General features: G+C 54.1%; 1 protein-coding gene across 1 annotated transcript in view; it reads right to left on the bottom strand.

The window, feature by feature from the left end:
• Window positions 1–21,067, bottom strand: part of PREX1 (phosphatidylinositol-3,4,5-trisphosphate dependent Rac exchange factor 1) — a 170,646-nt gene that overhangs the window by 91,732 nt on the left and 57,847 nt on the right. The window contains exons 2-3 of the mRNA XM_020282061.2: window positions 8,693–8,764; window positions 4,418–4,540 (exon numbers count right to left, since the gene is read on the bottom strand). Coding sequence (XP_020137650.2) covers window positions 4,418–4,540; window positions 8,693–8,764 — 195 coding nt within the window. The remainder of the gene's footprint in view (window positions 1–4,417; window positions 4,541–8,692; window positions 8,765–21,067) is intronic.

The following is a 21,067-nucleotide window of genomic DNA, read 5'->3' as shown; positions in this document are numbered from 1 at the left end:
CAGCGGCGTGCCAGGCCCCAGCCCCTGCAAATGCAGAGATGCTGCAATTGACAGCTCGCAGTCCAAGTGCTCAACTTCCTCCCAGGGGCCTCACATGGGGCTTTGATTGCTTTGCCAGAAAGAAACGGACACACAGTTGCGCACACACAGATGTGGTGGGCGGGGACCTTGTGGCTGCGGGTTGGGGTGTGAAGGCGGAGAGGGGACAGTTGCCAGCTGGGGACAGCCAGGGGAGGGGATTTAGCCCCAGGGAGGGCTCACGGGTTGTCAGAGGTGGCGTCTGCTGTCCGCAGTACTTGGAGGTGACACTGGCTCCACAGAGACCATCTGCTCCAAACCACTCACGTCACAGCCAGCACGGCTGAGACCCAGAGGAGTGGAGGCGCCGGCCCGTGCAGACGCCTCCTCCAGTGCGGAGCGGGCCAGGAGAGCCGGGTCTCAACTTTTCAAGGGTCTCCCCACCCTGGCATTCACCCACCCACGCAGCTGCAGGGAGGGGGGATTAAAACAGAAATTAAGCCACACCACTCCCAAGTTTAAAACCTCTGATGGCTTCTTTTTTTTTTTTTTATCTTAACACCTGCTGTGTGACCTGAGGGCTTCTTGTGACTCTTAGAATAAAATCTATAGTCCTGGCCTTGGCCCGGAGAGCCCTACTGGGCCTGCTCCCCACCATAATGCCCCTCGACTCTCTCCTCCACGCTCGGCTCCAGCCACACTGGTGTCCCTTCTTCCCTCCTGTGCACCCAGCTCGCTCCCAGCCCAAGGCTCCTGCCCTTTCTTCCCGCAGGCCGGAACACCCTCCCCCCAGATCATCCTGCTTCCCCGCCTCGAAGAAGCTGTGCCTGCCTAGGCTGGCCAGATAAAACCCAGGGCGCCCGGTGGAACTGTAATTTCAGATACACAACAAATAACTTTTTTAGTAGAAGTATGGCTCAGATATTGCAGGAGACATACACTAAAAAATGATTTGATGTTTACCTAAAATTCAAATTGACTTGGGTGTCCCTTGCTTTCACTTTAAATCTAGCACCCTGTCCCTGACCTCCCAAGTTAAAGCAACCTCGGGTAGAGTCGCTCTTCATCACCTCTGCATTTTATGTTATTCACAATCGACATCATCGTCTGAAATGACCTTCTCTTAACTTAGCCTCTCTCTCTCCAGCCTGTGAGCCTCACGGCAGCATTCTCAGAGCCTAGTACAGGCCTCGCACATAGCAGGTGCTTAATGTATATTTCAGGAGACATTCTCACATCAGACCGTGAAAAACGTAGTCTCTGGAACCAGAACATGTCAGCTCAAATCCTGGCACCGACTACAATCTAAGCCTCGGTTTCCTCATCTGTAAAATGGGTACCATAGCAGCACCTACCTTTAAAAGCTGTCATGAAATTTTAATGAATTAGTATACATAAGGCACATAGAACAGAGCCTAGCACAAAGAAGATGTTCCCTCAGTGCTAGTTTGTGACAAACTTGGTAGCCAGTGGTTAGGTTTTAGGGTAAGGAGGTGGGAGATTCTTCCCCTGCCCCCTGACTGAGGCGGCACCAGTGGGCTGCGCTGTGAGCCAGGGCCCCTTCCGCCCCCCGAGAGCCCGTCTGCAGAGCTCTGTTCCCAATTACCGCCTCGCCAGCCCAGATGCTGTCTGGGCTGTGGGAAAACGTTTCCAGGCAGGGAGCAAGCCTGGGAACGGGGCTGGGCCGGGCCACAGTGGATGCGGCGGTCCTGCTCAATCCCCACCCGTGAGGGCAGGGGCACCCGCTCCCCCACGCACGCCCCCACGCTGGGCGTGGTGGCAGACGATGGCCCTCAGCTGAAGCCCTCCCCAGAGGCCTCAGAGCCTGGGGACAGCCCACATCCAGTGACCGCGCAGCATGGGTGCAAAGGCCTCGCCCCCTCGCCACAACGTGCATGAGCGGAAGGGCCACCCTGGCTCCAGAGACCCTTCCAGCAGGGTCTCGGAGGTCAGGGTAGAGCTGTGCAGCCTCCCCTCCCGCTGCTTCCACGCGGCCACCTGCGCACAAATCTCCGGCTTCCAGAAGCCCAAGCTCCGGCAGGGGCTGCCTCTAAAACTCCCGAGACAGCGGGGTGCAGGAGGCGGCACAGTCCTCCGTGAGCCAGGGAAGGGGCTGATGATTTTAGCTTTTAAATTAAAAAACACTGAATCACACGCTAAGAAAGCTGCCTCCTTTTCAATTGTTCCGCTTAGCCCAAGCAGGGCCTCAGCGAGGAGTGATGTGGCATTTGTACCAGTTCACACTCATGAATCTCCCTTTCGATCAAAAAGACAGGCCTCGGCTGGGAGGCACAGGTGGGCCCGAGTTTCTAGACAGAATGCGGTAACACCGTTTGGTTTCTACCGCATTTATTTTTATGATTACCTTCTATTTATAGCAGAGACATTCATTTGCCATTTCTAATGATGCAAATCCCCCTTTTTAAATAAGTTTATTTAAGGTGTTTTAAAGTGAATCAATTTTTTAAAGGATTTAACAAATAATAATGCAAGGGGTGCCAGGTGCAGCAAAGGCCACAAACTTAGTGTGTGATCAACGCAGTGAAGAACCCTGGCTTGGCCACGAGGAAGCTGCAAAGCCCCAAGGCCGCCTCCCCGGAAAGCCTGCCCTGGTGCGCCGGCTGGGAAAATGCCCACAGCTGATAATCGTGCAGTACCAGCTCAGTGCTGGGCCGCTCATTCCCGCCTCCTGGCAGGTACTGTCATTACCTCCATTTTACAACGTTGGAGACTGAGGCCCCAAGAGGTGAGGTGACTTGCCCGGGGTCAGCAGCAGAACAGGGTTTGATCGTCGGCTGTTGGCTCCAGAAACAAGCCCTCGCTCTTTCCTCCGAACCCGAAGGGGAGGCCGTCCTTCCCACTCTTTCCATGTTCCTATGCAAACTTGTTCACTGAGCCCTGTGGCCACTCGCCCCTCTCGCCACCTCCACTGCCACCTTGCTGGTCCGAGGCACCATGTGGGACTTGGCAGGGTGGGCTCTCAGCTGGTCTCCCCGCTGCCTCCCTCCCCTGCACACCGGCGCTCCCTCCCAGCAGCCGAAGGGCCCTCTCAACCCAACGTGGGCCACAACCCAACACCTCCCTGGCACCCGCCCTACCTGTGCCCCATCACGTGCTCTTATCCGTCCTTTTCAAACACGGAGAAGTGTCCACTACATGAACCGGAAGATAACATCTGACATTTACGGAGCACTTAGCACGTGCCAGGAGCTGTTCTGAGCTCTCTCCTGGCACCTCACTCAATCCTCACCACAACATCGGGAGTTTATACCCATTTCACAGGCGAGGACACTGAGGCACAGACCAGTTGGAACAACTTGCTGAGAGTAAAACAATTACTGAGTAGCTTAGCAGCCTGGCCAGCAGTGCCTCCCCTCTGACCATATGAGACTGCCCACTAGGCTGTAACCCTGAGGACAGAGCCACACAGGCTCTGTCACCCTAGACTCTGACCACTGAGATGTGATCCCGAGAAGTGAGTTAGAGTTGATGATGGTGACGATGATGGTCATGGTGGTAAGAGCTAGCATCGACCAAGTGCTCACCATAAGTCAAAGTTTCTCCACCTCGGCACTGCTGACATGTGAGGTCAGATACTTCTCCATCATGGGGGTGTCCTGTGCAGTGTAGGGTATTTGGTGGCATCCTTGGCCTCTACCTACTAGAAGCCAGTAGCACCCCTCCCCCTAGGGTTGTGACAACCAAAAATGTCTCCAAACATTTCCCAACATCTGCTGGGGGACAGCCGCCCCTCGTCGAGGAGCCTTCTTCCGTGCTCAGCACTTCTCTGCTTCACTTCCCAGTCTTCCCACCAGCCTAGGGGCCTGGAGGCATGACCATCCCTACTTCTCAATCAGAGGAAGAAACTGAGGCTCAGAGAGGCGGAGGAGTTTGCCCTCCCCACGAGGAGGGCCCAGGCGGCGCAGAGCAGAGGGCACGGACAGGCGGTCGCCTTCCCTCCTGCAGCCCGCCACCCACAGCTGCAGGGCAGGCAGGAATCCCGAGGGGAGACTCTCCAACCAGTCGGGCGCCCAAGGATCGGAGCCGCCGTGCTGGCCAGTGGGTGGCTGGACCCAAACCCGGGTCTGTCTGACGCCAAGCGCACCCTCTCAACCACTTGCTATTCTGTTGGCCATTCTGTGGCAGAGGGGCCCCGCCAGGCCAGGAGGTCCAGGACCCCAGGATGCGGTCACTCAGCGGGGGCCACATTCTGTGTGCAAGTGAGGGACAGGAAGGTGCTAGAAATGCCCGGTCTGCGGGGCCCACCTGCCCACCACGGCTGGTCCCCCTCCCAGACAGGCTCCAGGGGAAGCTGGTCAGGGGCGGGTGGGGCAGGAACCCGGGGAGGCCTACTTCTCAAAAAACACAGAGTCCACCTGGGCTGCGGCACCGTACTCACAAATCTCAAGAAAACGTTCCCAAGTTCGTGCTGAGACTGAGGCTCCGGGTGTAAACAGTACTCCAAGGCAGCCAAGAAATCCTTATGAACTTCCAGGATGTCTTCGATGTTGGAGAACAGGATCTGAAAGAGCGAGGCCGAGGATAGCATTAATCGAAAGACAGAGGGACAGCAAAGCTGAGCATTAAAAAAATATCTAACCCCCAGTGCAGGTGGAATTGTGGTAAAACAGGCACTCTCAAACACTGGAACCAGCTTACTGCTAATAAAAATAATCATTATAGGCCGGGCGCTGTGGCTCACGCCTGTAATCCTAGCTCTTGGGAGGCCGAGGCGGGCGGATTGCTCAAGGTCAGGAGTTCAAAACCAGCCTGAGCAAGAGCGAGACCCCGTCTCTACTATAAATAGAAAGAAATTAATTGGCCAACTGATATATATATAAAAAATTAGCCGGGCATGGTGGCGCATGCCTGTAGTCCCAGCTACCCGGGAGGCTGAGGCAGAAGGATCACTCGAGCCCAGGAGATTGAGGTTGCTGTGAGCTAGGCTGACGCCACGGCACTCACTCTAGCCTGGGCAACAAAGCGAGACTCTGTCTCAAAAAAAAAAAATAATCATTATAACAAAACATTGCCAACATTTACTAATCAGGATTAGTGATTAATCCTGTGCTAAGAACTTTATGTGCATTTATGGCATCTAATCCTCACTTGAAGTCTATGAGGTAGAAACTATTATTATATTATCCCCAATTTACAGATGAAGAACTAAGGCTCGGATAAAAGAAGTAACATTCCCAAGGTCCCACTGTCCAGTAAGCAGCAGAACTAAACTTCACACTCAGTGTGCAGACATTCAGCACAACTGGTGTGTCCAGCCACAGGACTGATTTTTAAAACAATGAACGTACTTTCATGCAACTGCTAAAATGATATGGTACAAGAACATACAAGGAAAGATGTCTGAAATACATTGTGTATACTCCCACAAATAATATATGAGATTGCCTGTTTGCCCATATCAATCTAAAAGTTTAAAATCTGTAAGTTTGCCCACATCAATCAAATTTTGATCCAGCAATTCTACATTTTAGAATTTAACCTTTTGGGCCAGGCACAGTGGCTCATGCCTATTACTCTAGCACTCTGGGAGGCTGAGGCATGAGGATTGCTTGAGCTCAGGAATGTAAGACCAGCCTCAGCAAGAGCGAGACTCCATCTCTACTTAAAAAATAGAAAGAAATTAGCTGGACAACTAAAAATATACAGAAAAAATTAGCCGGGCATGGTAGCGCATCCTGTAGTCCCAGCTACTCGGGAGACTGAGGCAGGAGGATCCCTTGAGCCCAGGAGTTTGAGGTTGCTGTGAGCTAAACTGACGTCACTTGCACTCTACTCAGGGTGACAGAGCAAGACTCTAGCCTCAAAAAAAAAAAAAAAAAAAAGAATTTAACCTTTCAATCACTCATTTCCAGTTAGGGGCAATTTTGCCCCCCAGGGAACATTTGGCAATGCCTAGGGACAGTTTTGGTTGCCATAAATTGGTGGGAAGAGGGGAAAGTGCTACTGGTATTTCACAGACAGAGGCCAGAGATGCTGCTAAGCTTTCAGCAATGCACAGGACAGCCCCCAAACAAAGAATCATCACACTCAAAGCGTCAACAGTGCCAAGGTGGAGAACTTAGTGGTTGGCCAGGTGCATACACTGCAGCCTTATCCAAAGTAGCAAAAGACTGAAAACAAGCAAATGTCCACCAGCAGAGACTTAGTTAAGTTAAAAGTTAAACGAATTCCACACATTAGAATACTATTCAGCCTGTAAGAAGAATCTGTACATCTGTATACATGGATATGGAATCCTACAGTGATCTGCAGTATATATTGTAAAGTGTGGGGGAAAATCAGATGTCAAACAGGGTTCCAGTTTGGGCCTATTTGCATAAAATAACACAAAAAAAGGCCACTCCAAGCTATGCTGGTAGAACCAGAGACTCTCTGGTGATGATACAAGCTGAAAATTCTGGGGACCTCTGGGGAAAACTAGGGAAGGCTTTCTTTTTACCTTAGGTTCTTGCAAATTGCATAAATTCTTCCTTTTTCTTTCTTTCTTTTTTTTTTTAACAAGTACATTCTTTCATTTTTGAAGAAGACACGTGGTTCAAAATTCAAATATAATAGAATGAATACAGTGACCAGTTTTTCACCCATTCAGCAAGCATTTACTGAGCACCTACTACATGCCAGGCACTGGTAGAGCCCCTGAGGATACAGCAGGGAACAGACGCGTCCCTGCTCCCATGAAAGTGACATTCTAGTGCAAGGAGACAGACAACAAATAAATAAAATAGACTTTTTAAGAAGGGAAGATGCACTAAAGACAAAAATATAACAAGGAGTCCCAGGATGGATCAGAAGGAGAAGCTTACAAATTTCAATACCAGGGACGGTCACTCTGAGAAGGTGACACGTGAGCCAAGACCTGAAGGAATGAAGACCAAGCTCATGGGCCCTTCGAATGCACCAGAAAATCCGCAGAGGGGGATGGTCTATGTGGGCAGGGAGGACAAGGGGCTGGAGCCCGCTGCTCAGTACTGCAGGGTGTGAGCGGCCTCGCCCTGGAGTGCGCCCCACGTGAAGCGGCCGCAAGAGTCACCCAGGCTGCTTGGTTATTTTTCTCTCTCATTTTTTCCAGCTCACATGGTTGAATCAACTTATGTTAAAAGCACATGTGATACACTGTTGTTATATTTACTTCAAGGGATGGCTGCAAAATTTCAAAACAAATATTAAATATCTGTCTCCCAAGTGTATAGCCAAAAAGAAAGAGAGCCTGTGCGCCCCCAAAAGACACGCGCAAGAATGATGCTAACAGCCCCAAACTGGAAATAACTCCAATGTGCAGCCACAGGAGAATGGGTATGTGAACTGCATGCAATACATTCATACCATGGAATACTACACAGCAACAGAACAAGCACGAGCCACAGCTACACGCAATGACATGGGCAAATCTCATACCAGGAGCAAAAGGCACTGGACCCATAAGAGCACACTTTGATGTTATTTCAAGAACAGGCAAAACTAATTGGTGATACTGGAAGCCAGTGACTATCTTCAGGGAGAGAGGACTATGCAGGGACACAGAGGGTGCAGCTGGGGGCAGGAAATGTTCTCTGCCTTCATTTGGGTCATGTTACATGAGTGTGTTCATATGGGAAAAAGTAGCATGCTCAGTGCTTAGGATTTGCACTCTATACTGTATGAGAGTTACACCTCATTAAAAAGGCAACTTTTTGGGAAAACTTTAATACATTCAAGTTTAAAATCATAATAAATAATTTTTAAATTATAATAGAATGTAGTAAATGAATGTAATAAATAAACAATAGGTGCTCAGTAAATGTTTGGTAAGTGAATTAGTGAATGAATGAATGAATGAATGCATAAAGACCTTAGGTCCCAGGGTACACACACCCCACCCCCACACCAGCCATGCAGGGACCCTCAGCAAGACCCTTTGCATCTCCACGCCTCAGCTTTCTTAGGCAAAAAATTGGGCTTAGAATTGTCAATGTTGCAAGGTTACTGTCTGGATTATCCAGGAACCTGGGGGGAGCATCTTCCTCGGCCAGGTCCTTTGCATGCTGTAAATGCTGGGCACTGTGGACACTCGCCCCGCCCTAGTCTCCCCATCTCCCCTTGGACCCAGACCTCAGAGCCCGAGAACTGAAATGCAGCTCAGAGAGTGAGGTCACCGAGAAAGGCAGGCCCCGGGAGCCAGGCTGGGCTCGGCCATGCACACAGAAGGCCTATTGATGTCCTCCTCAAGCTCCCAGAGCCACGGCCAAGGCGAAGCGGGACCCAATTACTCATCAGCCCTGGCTTGACACTGGATGCCCGGTGCGGGGGCAGGGCGGGGCTGCCAGCAGCGGGGGTGGGAGCGCCAGGCTCCCAGGGGCACTTGGGAAGGGATTTTCCACGGGCTCCATGCCAGGGCCTGGCACGAGGAGGCTGGACGACAGGGTGGTCACCCTGGGTGAGGAGAGGAAACGGGAACTGGGAAGCGGGCTGGGGCAGATTCCTCCTGACCCCCCATGCAGTGTGCTCACAGCATGGAGAGCCCCCAGGAGGGGTGCAGGGAGCAAGCTGGGGTGCGGCAGAGGCAGCAGCAGACCCCCCCATCCCCCGCCCCTCGCACCCTCTGAGCACGGCCCGGAAGAGCGAGGCACAAAGCAGCAGGGAGGATGCGGAAAGGGCCCGGCCCAAGCGTCCACACCTTGACGTTGTCCTCCGTGAGGCCCTTCTCCACGGAGTCCGCCACGTTCTGCCGGATGCGATGCAGGAACGCCTGCGGAGAGAGCGGACAGGTGAGTGTGCAGCCTCTGAAGCGTGCAAGGACAGCCCCACCGAAGGGCCACCAGTTCAAAGCAGCTAGGACCTGGGAGGTGCCACGGTCCAGGACGTGCAGGGAGCGAGGAAAACTCGCTCTGCTTACACGCCAAACACACTGGAAGGTCCCCCGCTCCCCCTCAGTCGCCAGATGCTTCCAGAGCGCCCACCGCACCGGGCCCCGTGCTGGGCCCTGAGCAGACGGAGGACAACAGCTCGGAGCCCTGCGCCCAGGAGCCGCGACCCCGAGATGCACCACTCGCACCCGCTTCATCGCCAGGGCGACCTCTCAGACTGCCACTCATTTACCCTCTAAAAATTGTTTCACAACTTCTGAATAATAACACGTGAATATGGCTCAAAAGTCAAAAATATAAAATGTCAAAAACCCAAAAGTCTCTCTGCTTGCCCCCACTCCCCACGGGAACCACAGCTACTAGTGTCTTGGGTATCCTCCCAGAGAATCTGTGCAAGCGCAAATGCGCGCGAATATGTGTACGCACACATACGCATCTATTCCCATGTTCTCCTCTTTTCATACACCAAAAAAAAAAAAGTTGTATACACAGGATGCCCTGCACCTGCTTTTTCCACATAATAAAGCTCAGAGATCTTTCCAGATCACTCCATGGGGGGCATCCTCGTTCCTTCCGACAGACGCCCGGGATCCGGCCGCGTGAACGCCCTATGGTGCTGCTTGCCACTCTTTCTGGGGCCCCGGCACAGACAACGCATTTCTCTCCTCTGCGAGACGCAGAGGAGGACGACAATAAAAGGGCACACGTGCCGGGGCCGTGGCGCCTTCAGTGCCCCCATCTGAGCCGGGCCAAGTGGAAACACAGCCCAGGATCGCCAGAGGTTCTGACTTTTTTTTTTTTTTTTTTAGTGAAGCCAGAAGTTAGGATTTTTAAAGCAGTCTCCTGGTTTGTAAGCATCCGTGGAAGAGCCTCTGTAATTAAGAGGAACTGGATTTTAGGGGTTGAGCATGAAAGTGGGGTGGGGAGACCAGCGCGGAGGGGTGCAGGGGGCCGCTGGGAGATGGGGGCTGCCCTGGAGTGGTGTGGGTGGGACAGAGCGGCAGAGGGAGGAGCTGCCAGGGGGTGACCCGCGGACAGGCTGAGTTGACAGGATGGATGCAGGGGAGGGGAGAGACATCAGAGTCGGCACCTGAGGGACACTGAGGCCAGCCGCCTGCAGCATCCTCTGCCTGGTTTGCCCCAACTCTGGGACGTGGGGCCTGACCCCAGGCTAACGTGGCAACCGCCACATGGAGACCCCTGGGAAAGGAATCCACGGGCCTGTCTCAGCTGCAGGGCCACGGTGAGCTGTGGGCCTGCCGGTCACCGGCCCTGCCAAGACTGATTACAGCGTGAGGCGTCCGGAGGGGGCCCGGGTGCAGGTTAATTAAGAGCGTGTCTCATCCGACCACGCTTGTCTGGAGAGATCTCTGAGTGAATGCCTAGAGATGGCGGAGACAGCTGGGACTGTGCCAGGGTCGGGGAGGCAGGGGCAGGTGGGCAGGGAGGAGGCCAGCCCTCCGTGGACGGCTGTCGGATCCTTTCCTGTCACTGGAGAGGTGTCCCCCGCTCCGCAGTGGCATTCCACATGGCGGGTCACAGAGAGGGGACACCGAGGAAGGCAGCTTTGTCTCTGTCTACGCAGAGTCAGGACATCCCAGCCAGTCTCGGAGCTCTGAATCCCATCTTTTTGGTGACGACCCCCAAGTTCATACCCCCAGGCTGGACCCCTCCTGAAATCCAGACTTCTCTCCACCCGGACGCCCGAGGTGCACCACAGACTTAACCCTCCAACATCTAATTCCTGATCTTCCCTCCAAACCCACGCCACCCGAGCTCCTCCCCGCAGGACTAACAGCGCCTCTGCCTCCCAGGGGCGGCGGACAAAATGCCAGTCGTCCTGGGCCACTCTCCTCCCACACTCCATTTCCCATCCGTCCGCTTCGCCTGAGCAATGCAACCACTTCTGCCCACCTCGGTGGCCACCTGCCAGTCCAAACCGCCCTCCTCCTGCCTAGACTACACTGTCACCTCCTCCTGGTCCCCCTCGCCCTCCCAAAAGTCTATTCCCCACACACACAGCCAGAGGGATGCTTTTAAATACGTACACCAGGTCCTGTCGATCCATGGCCTTAAGCTCTCCAGGGCTCCCACTGCACTTAAAACCCAACCCTTCCCCAGCCCATCAGGCCTCCATGGCCTTGTCCTTGTTAACCTCTCCGATCTCCCTTCCCAGCATGCCACCCCCTGGCACCTCAATAATCTTCAGCTGCATCCTCATTCTAGATCCCATCTCCCTGCCAAACATACTCCTGCCTCAGGGCTTTTGCGCATGTTGTCCCTGCGGGATGCTCCCCGTCCTGCCCTCGGCAGGCTCCTTCTCACCTACCAGGCCTTAGCTCAAATGTCACCTCCTCCAAGAGGCGCTCCTTGCCTTCATGCACTTTCTACCTTCCCATCTTGCATTAGGAGCCCATTTGCCAGATGAGAAAATTGAGCTTAAGTGATCTACACCAGCTCCCAAGGGAAAGGCCAACATAAGGAAGCATGGCTGGGATGAAACCTTAACCCCCCAGTCCGACAACAGAGGTCAAGCTTTAAACTCATAAATCTTCCTCCTTCCTGCTGTGACCTCAGGAAAGTGTACTAGCCTCTCTGAGTCTTAGTTTATTCTCCCCACATACAGGGATCACATAATACTGTGCCTACGTTTCAGAACCTCATAGGATAAAGTGAGTGGAAGCTCCACGAAAGGAGGGACCTTGCCTGTCTTGTTCACAGCTGTGCTCTCAGGGCCAAAAGTAGTGCCTGGCACAGAGCAGGCGCTCAAAACTCAAAGGACGGTATGGAATGTGCCCAGCACAGTGCCTGACACACAGCAGGAGCTTCGACTCAGGCCCCTGGGAAGTTTGCTGATCTTGCTTTTGGAAGGACAATGGGTGCAAGGGACAGGGACAGGCGTTCCTAGAGGATGTTTTAGCAGGGCCTGGCATATAGACGGGAAGTCGGGTTCCCAGCCTCCCCAGATTGGAGGGAGATGAAGGCAGCCTCGCCCAGCACAGCCAGGGAGGGCAGGAAGCCAGGAGTTCTCGGCTGGCCTAGATCGGGGCTTCCTGTCCCGATTTCTTCACACGAGCTTGGCCACCGCTATTGTGATGCAACAATGGGAGGCTCGGGCCACCCACGGAGGAACTGCAAACAAGCCAGCGAGACAGGCACCATGGGCAGCTTGTGACCCGGAAAGAATGGGCAGGCAGGGGCTCTGGGCCCAGCCCTCGTGCTGCCCAAGGCACGACCGGCTTTTCCAGGCAGCACCGATGTCCTCTGTGCTGGCAGGGCTGGTTAAAGGGACCCTCCAGGGCGACGCTTTGTCCAAGGCTTGACAGCTTTGAAACGCTCAGGTCAAAAGCAGCTCTCATCTTGGAAACCTCCTATAGACACAAGGCTGTTCTCAGGATTTCCAGGACTGCCTGGGAAAACTCCTTCCAAACTAAGAAGCTTTGTCTGTGCCTGGACCACTTGTCCCCACATCTGCCCAAACCTGCTCTTCTTGCTATGAGGATGATGATGAAACACATCAAGGATACAGAAAAGGACAGCGAAAAATATAACAAACACCCACAAACTCATCACTACCCACCTTTGGCAAATCTTATGTCAAATTTGCTTGAAACCATTTGCAAAATGAAATTCATCAAGTGTGGGGGTGGTGCAGACTGGTAAGGGGCATAAGGGAGGGCTCCTGGCAGTGCTGGAAACATTGTATATCTTCCTCCCCGCCATGGCTACTCAGGTCATGCATATGCAAAGCCCCGTATGTGTGCACTTGAGATTAGTTCAGTTATCCCATTACCATGCAGATATCAAACCTCAAGGTAGGAAAAGGCAGGAAGGATCATTACAGAGAGAGGCGAGCCACCTGGACACCTTCCCTCCCTGCAAGCGACCCACCTCCCTGGACGTGGGGCTCCTTATTCCCACGCATGCCTCTGCCCACCTGCCACCCTCATGCATCTATAAGCAACAGAGAATACTGTTTTACCTGTTTACATTTCTATAAGTGGCATGCTTTCAGCAACTTGATTTTCTCACTTGACATTGCATCTTCCACATTTATCCGTGCTGATAACGTACACTGGGCAGGACCTGCCATCCAGACCTCATCCTTACCCAGATCCACCCCCAGCGGCCAGCACCTGCACCTGCATCTCTTGGCCTGAGGACTCGCTCTCACGTGCAGGGCAGGCTGGATGTGTTGAAGAAGTTAAGGCCACCTGGGAGCAGCCTCTGCAGGGACCAGCAGGGGCTGGCATGCAAATACAGACAAGGAAACTGAGGCACACGAGGGATGCTATTTCCCCAGGTATCACAGTGGGATTAAGCTCCAGCGGCCCGTGTGGTCACCTGCTTGAGGACACACCTTTCTTGGTGGCTGCCATCTCTTCCCTGCCTCACCCACCCACTCTCCTATTGGTGCTTTCTGGGGTGACCCAAGAAAACCACTTGCCCTGGAGTCAGTCTCAGGATGTGCCTCTTGGGGAATGCACACCAAGACAGACCTCAAGTTGTTCATTTTCTTGCTCAGTAGTTAAAATTATATCGCATCACGCTGCAGACATAAGTTGTTTCAATGTCCTGACTGCAAACAATGCTACAATGAACAGGTGCACGGGGGCTCAGGTATTAGTTCTTCCAGGTGCACACCTATGTCTACGGGGTACAATTGTGCAACTCCCCTAGGTGATACGTAGCTTTCCTGGAGCTCAGGTGTTCAAGCTCCTCCAAGTGTACACCCCGGTCTTCTGGGGCATACGAGAAGGAATTCCCCCTGTATATCCAGGTCTTCTGGGGCTCTAATGTTAAGTTCCTCTAGGTGTGCAATGATTGGCTCTAGATTAAGGACATGTTCAAGTTGACTGGTTAATGCCAAATGCCTCCAACGTGACTGTTCCAACCTACACTCTAGTCAGCAGTGGATGACGGCACCCACTACTCCACACCCCAAAACAAGACACACACTCTCATTCGTTCATGCAACAAACATTCGCTGATACCTGCAAACTCCCATCATAAGTTCATTTCAATCCCCACCATCAGCTTTCAGGGGAGGTATTTTGGTCCCATTCTATAGATGAGAAAAACTGAGTTTCAGACGTTGAGTAACCTCTGAGACCTCTGTTAGAGAGGTCACCCAGCCAGAAACCAACAGAGCAGAACTTGAACCCAGGACTGTCTGATTGTTGCTTGCTGCTGGGACCAGGAGACATCACTGGGTTCCTGGCCCGAGTATGTCCACGGTGCCCAGAGCTCTGGGCTTAGCAGGAAGGCATGATTGATTAGTGATGTCTGCCACAGACTTGGGAGGGAGAGAGGTAGTAGGATTGTGAGTTTGCCATCTCCAGCAATCTCCTCTTCGACCAAGGAACCCAGAGTGTGCAACAGTAGTCAAACAGCAAGTTGGTGACAAAACACAGATCAGAACCAGGTCTCCTGATGTCAGGCCAGACTTGCCCCTGCCCCACCTCGCCTGAGCCCAGTAATTCTCAACCTGGGGGTAATTTTCCCCCCAGAAGACTTCCAGCAATGTCTGGAGACATGTTCTTTGTCACAACTGAGAAGGGCACCTTGTGGGCAGAGGCCAAGGATGCTGCTAAACATTCCCCAATGCACAGGACAGGACAGCCCCACAGAGACGTATCTGGCCCCAAACATCGACAGCGCCAAGGTTGAGAAACCCTTGCCTTAGAAGAGGCTCTTGTTAAAACTTAGACAAAAGCCAACCCCTTCCATGGTCTCCTCTGTTTCGTGAGCACACCAAGCCCGCCCCCTCCCCACGCCTTTGCCCTGACTCTTCTCTGCCTGTAAAGCTTCCCCCCAAGACATTCAGCCGGCAGCAGGAGACCACCCTTTGCACGCGCCACCCCTGGGACCCACGTAAAGGCGGATCTCTCTGCCCTCACAGCCGTCTGAACCCCGGTGCCCTCGAGGAAGTTAGCACCATGGCTGTGCGCGCTTCAGTTAAGGACGTGCAGATCTGGCGGTCCGCGCCATCTCTCCCACTAAAGCGCTAGCTCCCTCGGCGCAGGAGACGGCTTTATTCATGGCTGTCTGCTCGGCGCCTGGAAAAGGGCCTGGCACATAACAGGTGCTCACGAGAGTGTGTGGAGGAAGAGTGGGAGCGAGGGAGGGAGCCCAGAACAGCCTCCCGGAATAAGCTGGTACAGAGTTGGGAGAAGCCACTAGAATAATAACATATTTGTATTATTATTACCACACCTACCACCTTTGGGGCTCGTGATGTGCAGGTGCTGCTCAGGGTGTTTTAATCCCCAAACTGTTACTGCTGTGCCCATTCTACAGAGGCGGGAACTGAGCCCCAGCACGGCGAAGAGTTTCTCTAAAGCCACGCAGGCAGTAAGTGCTGGGGCTAGGCCTTGAACCCAGGCGGTTTGTCCTGGAAACAAGTCCCCAATCCACACCATCAGTGAGTGGCTGTGGACAACAAACCGCGTCAGCCTTCAAAACAGGTAGCAGCTGCCCTTAGGCGTGTCCGCGGGGAGCTGCCATCTGTCTGGAACCTGTGGCCACAGCCTTGGGAGGATGAAGGGCTCCCTAGAGATAAAAAGGACAGAAAGAGGCCTTGAAGTCACTCCCTGAGGCTGACACTGGCAACCTGATCTGGGGGGAGGTGGGAGGAGCCCCAAGCTGCCCCCAAGGACACCCCCCCCCCGCCCCCAGCCTTGGCTGGGCTGACCTCACCAGACATATGGCGAAACCTGAGAGTGCCAGGGGACGGGCTGGGAGCGAAAGGGGGGTGGGGAGTAGGGCATCCCCAGACCACAGAAAGAACAAAGAAAAGGGGGTGTCTTGAGTATCCCAACACCAATGTGGTCTGAATGGCCAGAGGTCCAAAGCAAAGTGTCATGGAATGGCAAGGGCCTTGGAATCCAAGTAATAATAATAAAATAGCCCTGAGCAGCCCTCCAGAGTCCAGAATTTGGGGAGCCCCCAATTGCCCAAGACCCCTTCAAATGCCCAAGTCCTATGCTCCATCAATTCAAGCTCTAGGCATTTATCCTACAGAAAAAATTAAATCTCTCAAATGGCATGAAAATTTAACTTCAGTGTTTATAATTCCATCACAAGGGGTTTTCTTAAATAAATTACCATTTGACAAAGGACTATCACACTAAAAATGGTCTGCACAAGTCCATCTGATGGCATGGAGAATGGCTGCTGATGTGCCCTTAACTAAGAAAAAATCAAGTTACCGAAGAATAGGCAACATATGATCTCATTTTTGATTAAATAAATTATCTCTTCATAAGCACAGAAAAAGAAGTATGGAAGGAAATACCCTAACCTATGTAGGCATGTGGCCAAGATTACTAGCAGTCCCTCAATATCTGTTCTGTTCTTTTCCTTTAGAAATAGAACTCCAGATTTGAGAATACAGACTGGATCTCCCAGTCACACTGGCCATATGACTAAGTTCAGGCTAGTAGGGATAGTGGATATACTATGTATAAGATCTTGGAAATATCCTTGGGGTAGGCAGAGAAATGAGCAGGGAGTCTCTGCTATTCCCTCTTCCTACTAATTGGATCACAAATGCGATGCCTGGAGGTCAAGCAGCCGTCTTGTAGCGTGAGGTGGATGCCACGTGTAGAGGAAGGTAGAGCAGCACACATCCCTAACAGCAGTGGGGCCAAGGTACCTGCCCTGGGTTGGCGACAACTACGGAAGAAAGAAGTGAACGTCCATCTCATTTAAGGCAGTGTCGTGTGGGTTTTATCACAAGCTACTGAACCTGATCCTAATTGACAGTGGAATTATAATGGATTTCAATTGTCCTGTTTCTTCCTTTCTACAATGAAGATACCACTTTTCAATCAAAAGTCACATTTTAAACGTAAATGTATGTTTTGCATTTTTTTTTCTTTTTGGAGAGGATGAGGTACTAAATGCACCCGGCTCTGTCCTGCCCACCCCAGTCATCACTACACCTCAGCACCGAGGGGCTCGGCCTGCCTTCTCCCCCAGTGCGCGCCCCTCGGAGCAGCCAGCGCCCGCGGCGGGCGAGGACCAGGCAGACAGGAGGCCAGGGGACCTTCCCTCTGCAGCAGAGCCCTGGGCCGACCGCCCTCCTCTGTGCTGACTCTGGCAGCCCGGCGGCCCCCACACTGGCCCGGCGCCTGGGGTCCCCACCTAGAGTCCCCCCACCGCAGGCTGAGATTTAAAGCCTCCCTCCGCTGTTCTCACCACGCACCCCCGCCCCACGTCACGCCTGTGCCAGGGGCCAGAAGCAGAGAGTCACTGGCTCGGAACCAATGTGGGCTTTCCCAAAAGGCCCACATTTCCGATCTGAGACCATCTCCAGGGAAGGTTACACATTCGGTCACAGGCAGCCTCTGGGAGGAGTGAGGAAAGACGACCATGTTCCTTTTACAACTGTAAACTTTAAGTTTACAACTTAAATCCTTTACCTGGTACAGCACACTGTGAAATACACATGTGTACGCGTGTACGGATATCGTGTTGTTAAATAGCAAACAGCGCAGATATGTTACATTGTATTGTATCTCTAACGGGCTAATTTCTTCCTGTATGCATAAGAAATAACCTGCGATTGACACATTGACACTCCATCCCGTTCCAGGAACATACCAGGCACCATCCACCTGGGGGCCTCCGTGCATGCTCTTCCCTTCTCCTGGAAGACTCTTTCTCCAGGTGTGTGCAGGGCCCCTCCCTCATCCCATTCCCACCTAGAATCAAATGTCACTTCTGAGAGGCCGGCCCCGCCACCCCATCTGCCCACCCTTCCCCTGCACGTCATCTTATCCCTCGCCAACCCCCTCCAGCACTGCAGTCCCCCTGCACGGAGCTGTTCCCTCGCTTGCTGTCCGTCTGCCCCCTGCGATGCCAGCCCAGGAGGGCAGTGGCTCATTCGCACAGCACCACCCTGCACCCCCAGGCCTGGACAGCGCCCGGCACACGCAGATGCTCACTAACGATGGGTTCAGCAACTGAGGATGCGCTTGTTTCTCCTTCGGAACGACGCCATGAGGTGTGCTGGGAGCTCCCCTTTTTGGGGGCATGAACGACCACAGTGAGCTCTGGAGTCAGACAGCCTGGCCTGTGCCCCTCACTTGGCTCGGCCGTGACACCTGTGCAGCGGAGCCACCTTGCAAAGTGCTGCCGTGAGGGTTACACTCGACACGGCTCGTAAACAGCGCGTGGCCGCCACGGTTCCCTCCGCCCCACGGCGGGAGCCCCCACCCAGGACCCAGCCAGGCTCACAGGAGGTGCCAGCAAGTCCTCCATAAATGGCCACCGAAGGGGCAGGCTTTCAGCTCCATGCTGCCCTGAACGAGCTAAGAGCGGGCCCCTCCCCTGGGCACAGGAGGCACCGCTCCTCGGACCCACAAAAGCACTGACGGCCTTTAAAAAACACGTGCATTGGCTCCAGATACAAAAAGAAAACTGCGCTGTCAAAATTATTAATAATAAATCTGGATTTAGATGTCTACAAAGCACGAGTACCGGCCAGCTCCGCGCGCAGCTCTGTGCGAGAGAACGCAGGGAGCGCGCGCTGTGGCCGCGTCCCAGCGGGTCTACCGCGACCGGCCTGGGGCTGGCCAGAACCCGAGGCCGGAACTCACTGCAAGTAGTTTATCTGGGAGGCGCTCCCGGGAAACACGGTGGGGAGAAGGGAAGCGGGGCAGGGAAGGGAAGGCAGCCCATAAAGGACACGAGATTACGCAAGTTACCCCTGCGGGCAACCGGGGCTCGGGCCCTTGAGGCCCCCGGCAGGCTCGAGGGAGCTGGGGGCCCTACCCGCCAACCCTGCCCTGGTTTGAGGGCAGCGAGGGTGGGAATTGATCCCTGGCCCTCCCCGTCTTCCCTGTGAGTCACAAAGCAGCTCCGCTGGCCAGGCAAAGCCATCAGGCAGAGGACGCAGGTGCTGGCCGTGGAAAGTCTGGGCTGTGTGCCCTGAGCCGTTGGGGCATGGAAGTGGAGCCTCCAAAGGAAGAGGGTGTAGGGCCCCCGAGCTCGGGCAGGAACACGCGTCGAGCAGCCGTGTGTACTCCCAGGGACAGGCGGGGCTGCGCGGCGCCGAGGCCACGCAGGCTGGGCGCTCTACAGACGTTCTACTCGCGCGCCCCAGGGTGGCCTCACTGGTCGTTAAAACACCAACATCCGTCTGAGCCGATGGGAAAAATCCCTGAGGGTGCAAGGCTTGAGGTCAGGGGAGGTGGCCGAGGAAGCACAGCAGGCCCCGGGCAGACACGGGGCAGTCTCACAGCAAGGCCACGCCTGCAGGAACCCGCAAACGCTCCCCTGGGATGCGGCCGCCGTCCCCTCGGACGCCGCTCTCCTGGAGGTCTCCCTGCCTGTGGAAACTGCAACGGCTGGAAGGTGCCCCTCCCTAAGGAAGCAGGACACCAGCGTGACAAAAGCGCGGAGGCTCGAACCTGCCGCCTGGCGCAATCCTGCCGCTGCCACCTACTGCTCTGTGACCTTGACAAGTGATGTGACGTCTCTTTGCCTCAGCAGCAGCACAGATAGGGACCATAAAATTACTGACCCCACGGGCTACGGGGAGGCTAAAACGGAACGCCGCAAAGCATTTACGTCGGCGGCCCAAATCCCAGCGCTGCCGCTCACTCGCTGTATGACCCGGAACAGCTTTACTTATGGATCCGCCCTCTGCCTCAGTTTCCTCTTCCACAAAACGGGTATAAACGAGTACACGGGAATACAGTGAGAAATACAGCAGCTAGCACACAGAATAACAAGCACGCTGAATGGTGCCTGGCGCCCGGCAAGTGCTCAAAGAGCAATTCCTATCTCCAGCTGACAGTGTCTCCCGGGTGTCCCAGCCCTGGGGGAGACAGACAGAACCCGCTTTGTGTCCCAAGGAAATCTCCCAAACCGGATCAACCACATCCGAGGGCTTCTACTGAGCACCAAGCACACTCACATCTTTCCCGCAGTATATTGACTTAAATTGTTATTTGGTTTTTCTCGTCCTGAAGACAGCTCTGTCCTAGACTGCCTGCTTCCGAGCCTCCCGGGGGGAGGTGCGAGGAGAGGCCTGGGAGAGCCCCACATCCACCACGCTCCGCCACGCACCGCTCAGGGGCGCGGCCCTGCACCCGGCCCGCCCGCCCCGCTGCGGCCACGCGACCTCAGCGAGCCGCCGCGTTGCTCTGAGTCAGTTTCCCCCTCCGCAAGAAAGGGGTGGGCGCTGAGGCCTAAGCGAGACGATGCAGGTGAGCACTGTGCAGGTACCAGGACTTCCTGGAAGAAGTGGCAGAGGCTGGGCCAGACAGGTGGCCGGACGCCAGAAGGAGACCGGAAGTTGCCTGGGACTGCGGGTGGGGAGAAAGCCCACCCAAGCACTAGCCGCTCCACAGTGTCACCCAAGGCCTCGAGTGCGCCAGGCTGGCGGTGCGCACACAGCCACGACCCTGCCTCGAAAGCCTCACTCATCCCCGTGTTTGTCCTCTGGCTCGACAAGTGCTTCTCGCGCACTTTCTGCGTGCCGAGTGCTACGCTAGGAGCCAACAGCCCGCCATGAATGGACGGATCCCCACCTTCACGAAGCAGTGGCAGCAGAGACAGACTATAAATTGATTTTAAAATAAAATGGCAAGTAGGAATGAGTGCTACAAAGAAAAATAAAGCAGGATGAGGGAACTCAGAGGGACGGGGTGGGGACCTATTTCAAAGAGATGTTCAGGAAAAGCCTCTCTGAGAAGATGGCGTTTGAGCAGACACAGGACCAAAAGTGATGGAACAGCTTTGCAGGTGTCTAAAGAAACGGCATCCCAGGCAGAGAGAACGGTGTGTGCAAAGGCCCTGAGGCACATTCACTCCTTCTGTGGAACCCTATCTACAACGTCTGTCCCTGTTCCTGCTGTTTTCCTCACAGCACCTGTCACCGCAGACATTACCAGTGTCCATTTATCAGTCCGTTGTCCATGTGGCTCGCCCAAATGCCACCACCAGGGGAGCAATGATGTTTGTCTGTCTAGGTCACGGCTGTGTCCTAGAGCCTAGGATTGGACCCAGCTCATAGCAGGCCCTTGATAAGGATGTGTTGAGTTGATTAATTAATCAGTCATCTGAGGTAGACTACCCCCGCCCCCCACCCAAGCTTCTAGGCCTTGATAAAACATGCCCAGTTCTCACCCAGTCCTACTCCAGCCCCCACCACAGAGGAAGCTGAAGCAAAA

This window comes from Microcebus murinus, chromosome 16 (assembly GCF_040939455.1).
Source record: "Microcebus murinus isolate Inina chromosome 16, M.murinus_Inina_mat1.0, whole genome shotgun sequence".
NCBI classification, from domain to species: Eukaryota; Metazoa; Chordata; class Mammalia; order Primates; family Cheirogaleidae; genus Microcebus; species Microcebus murinus.
The sequence above is the reverse complement of the archived record's forward strand: the minus strand, read 5'-3'. Positions and strand labels throughout refer to the sequence as shown.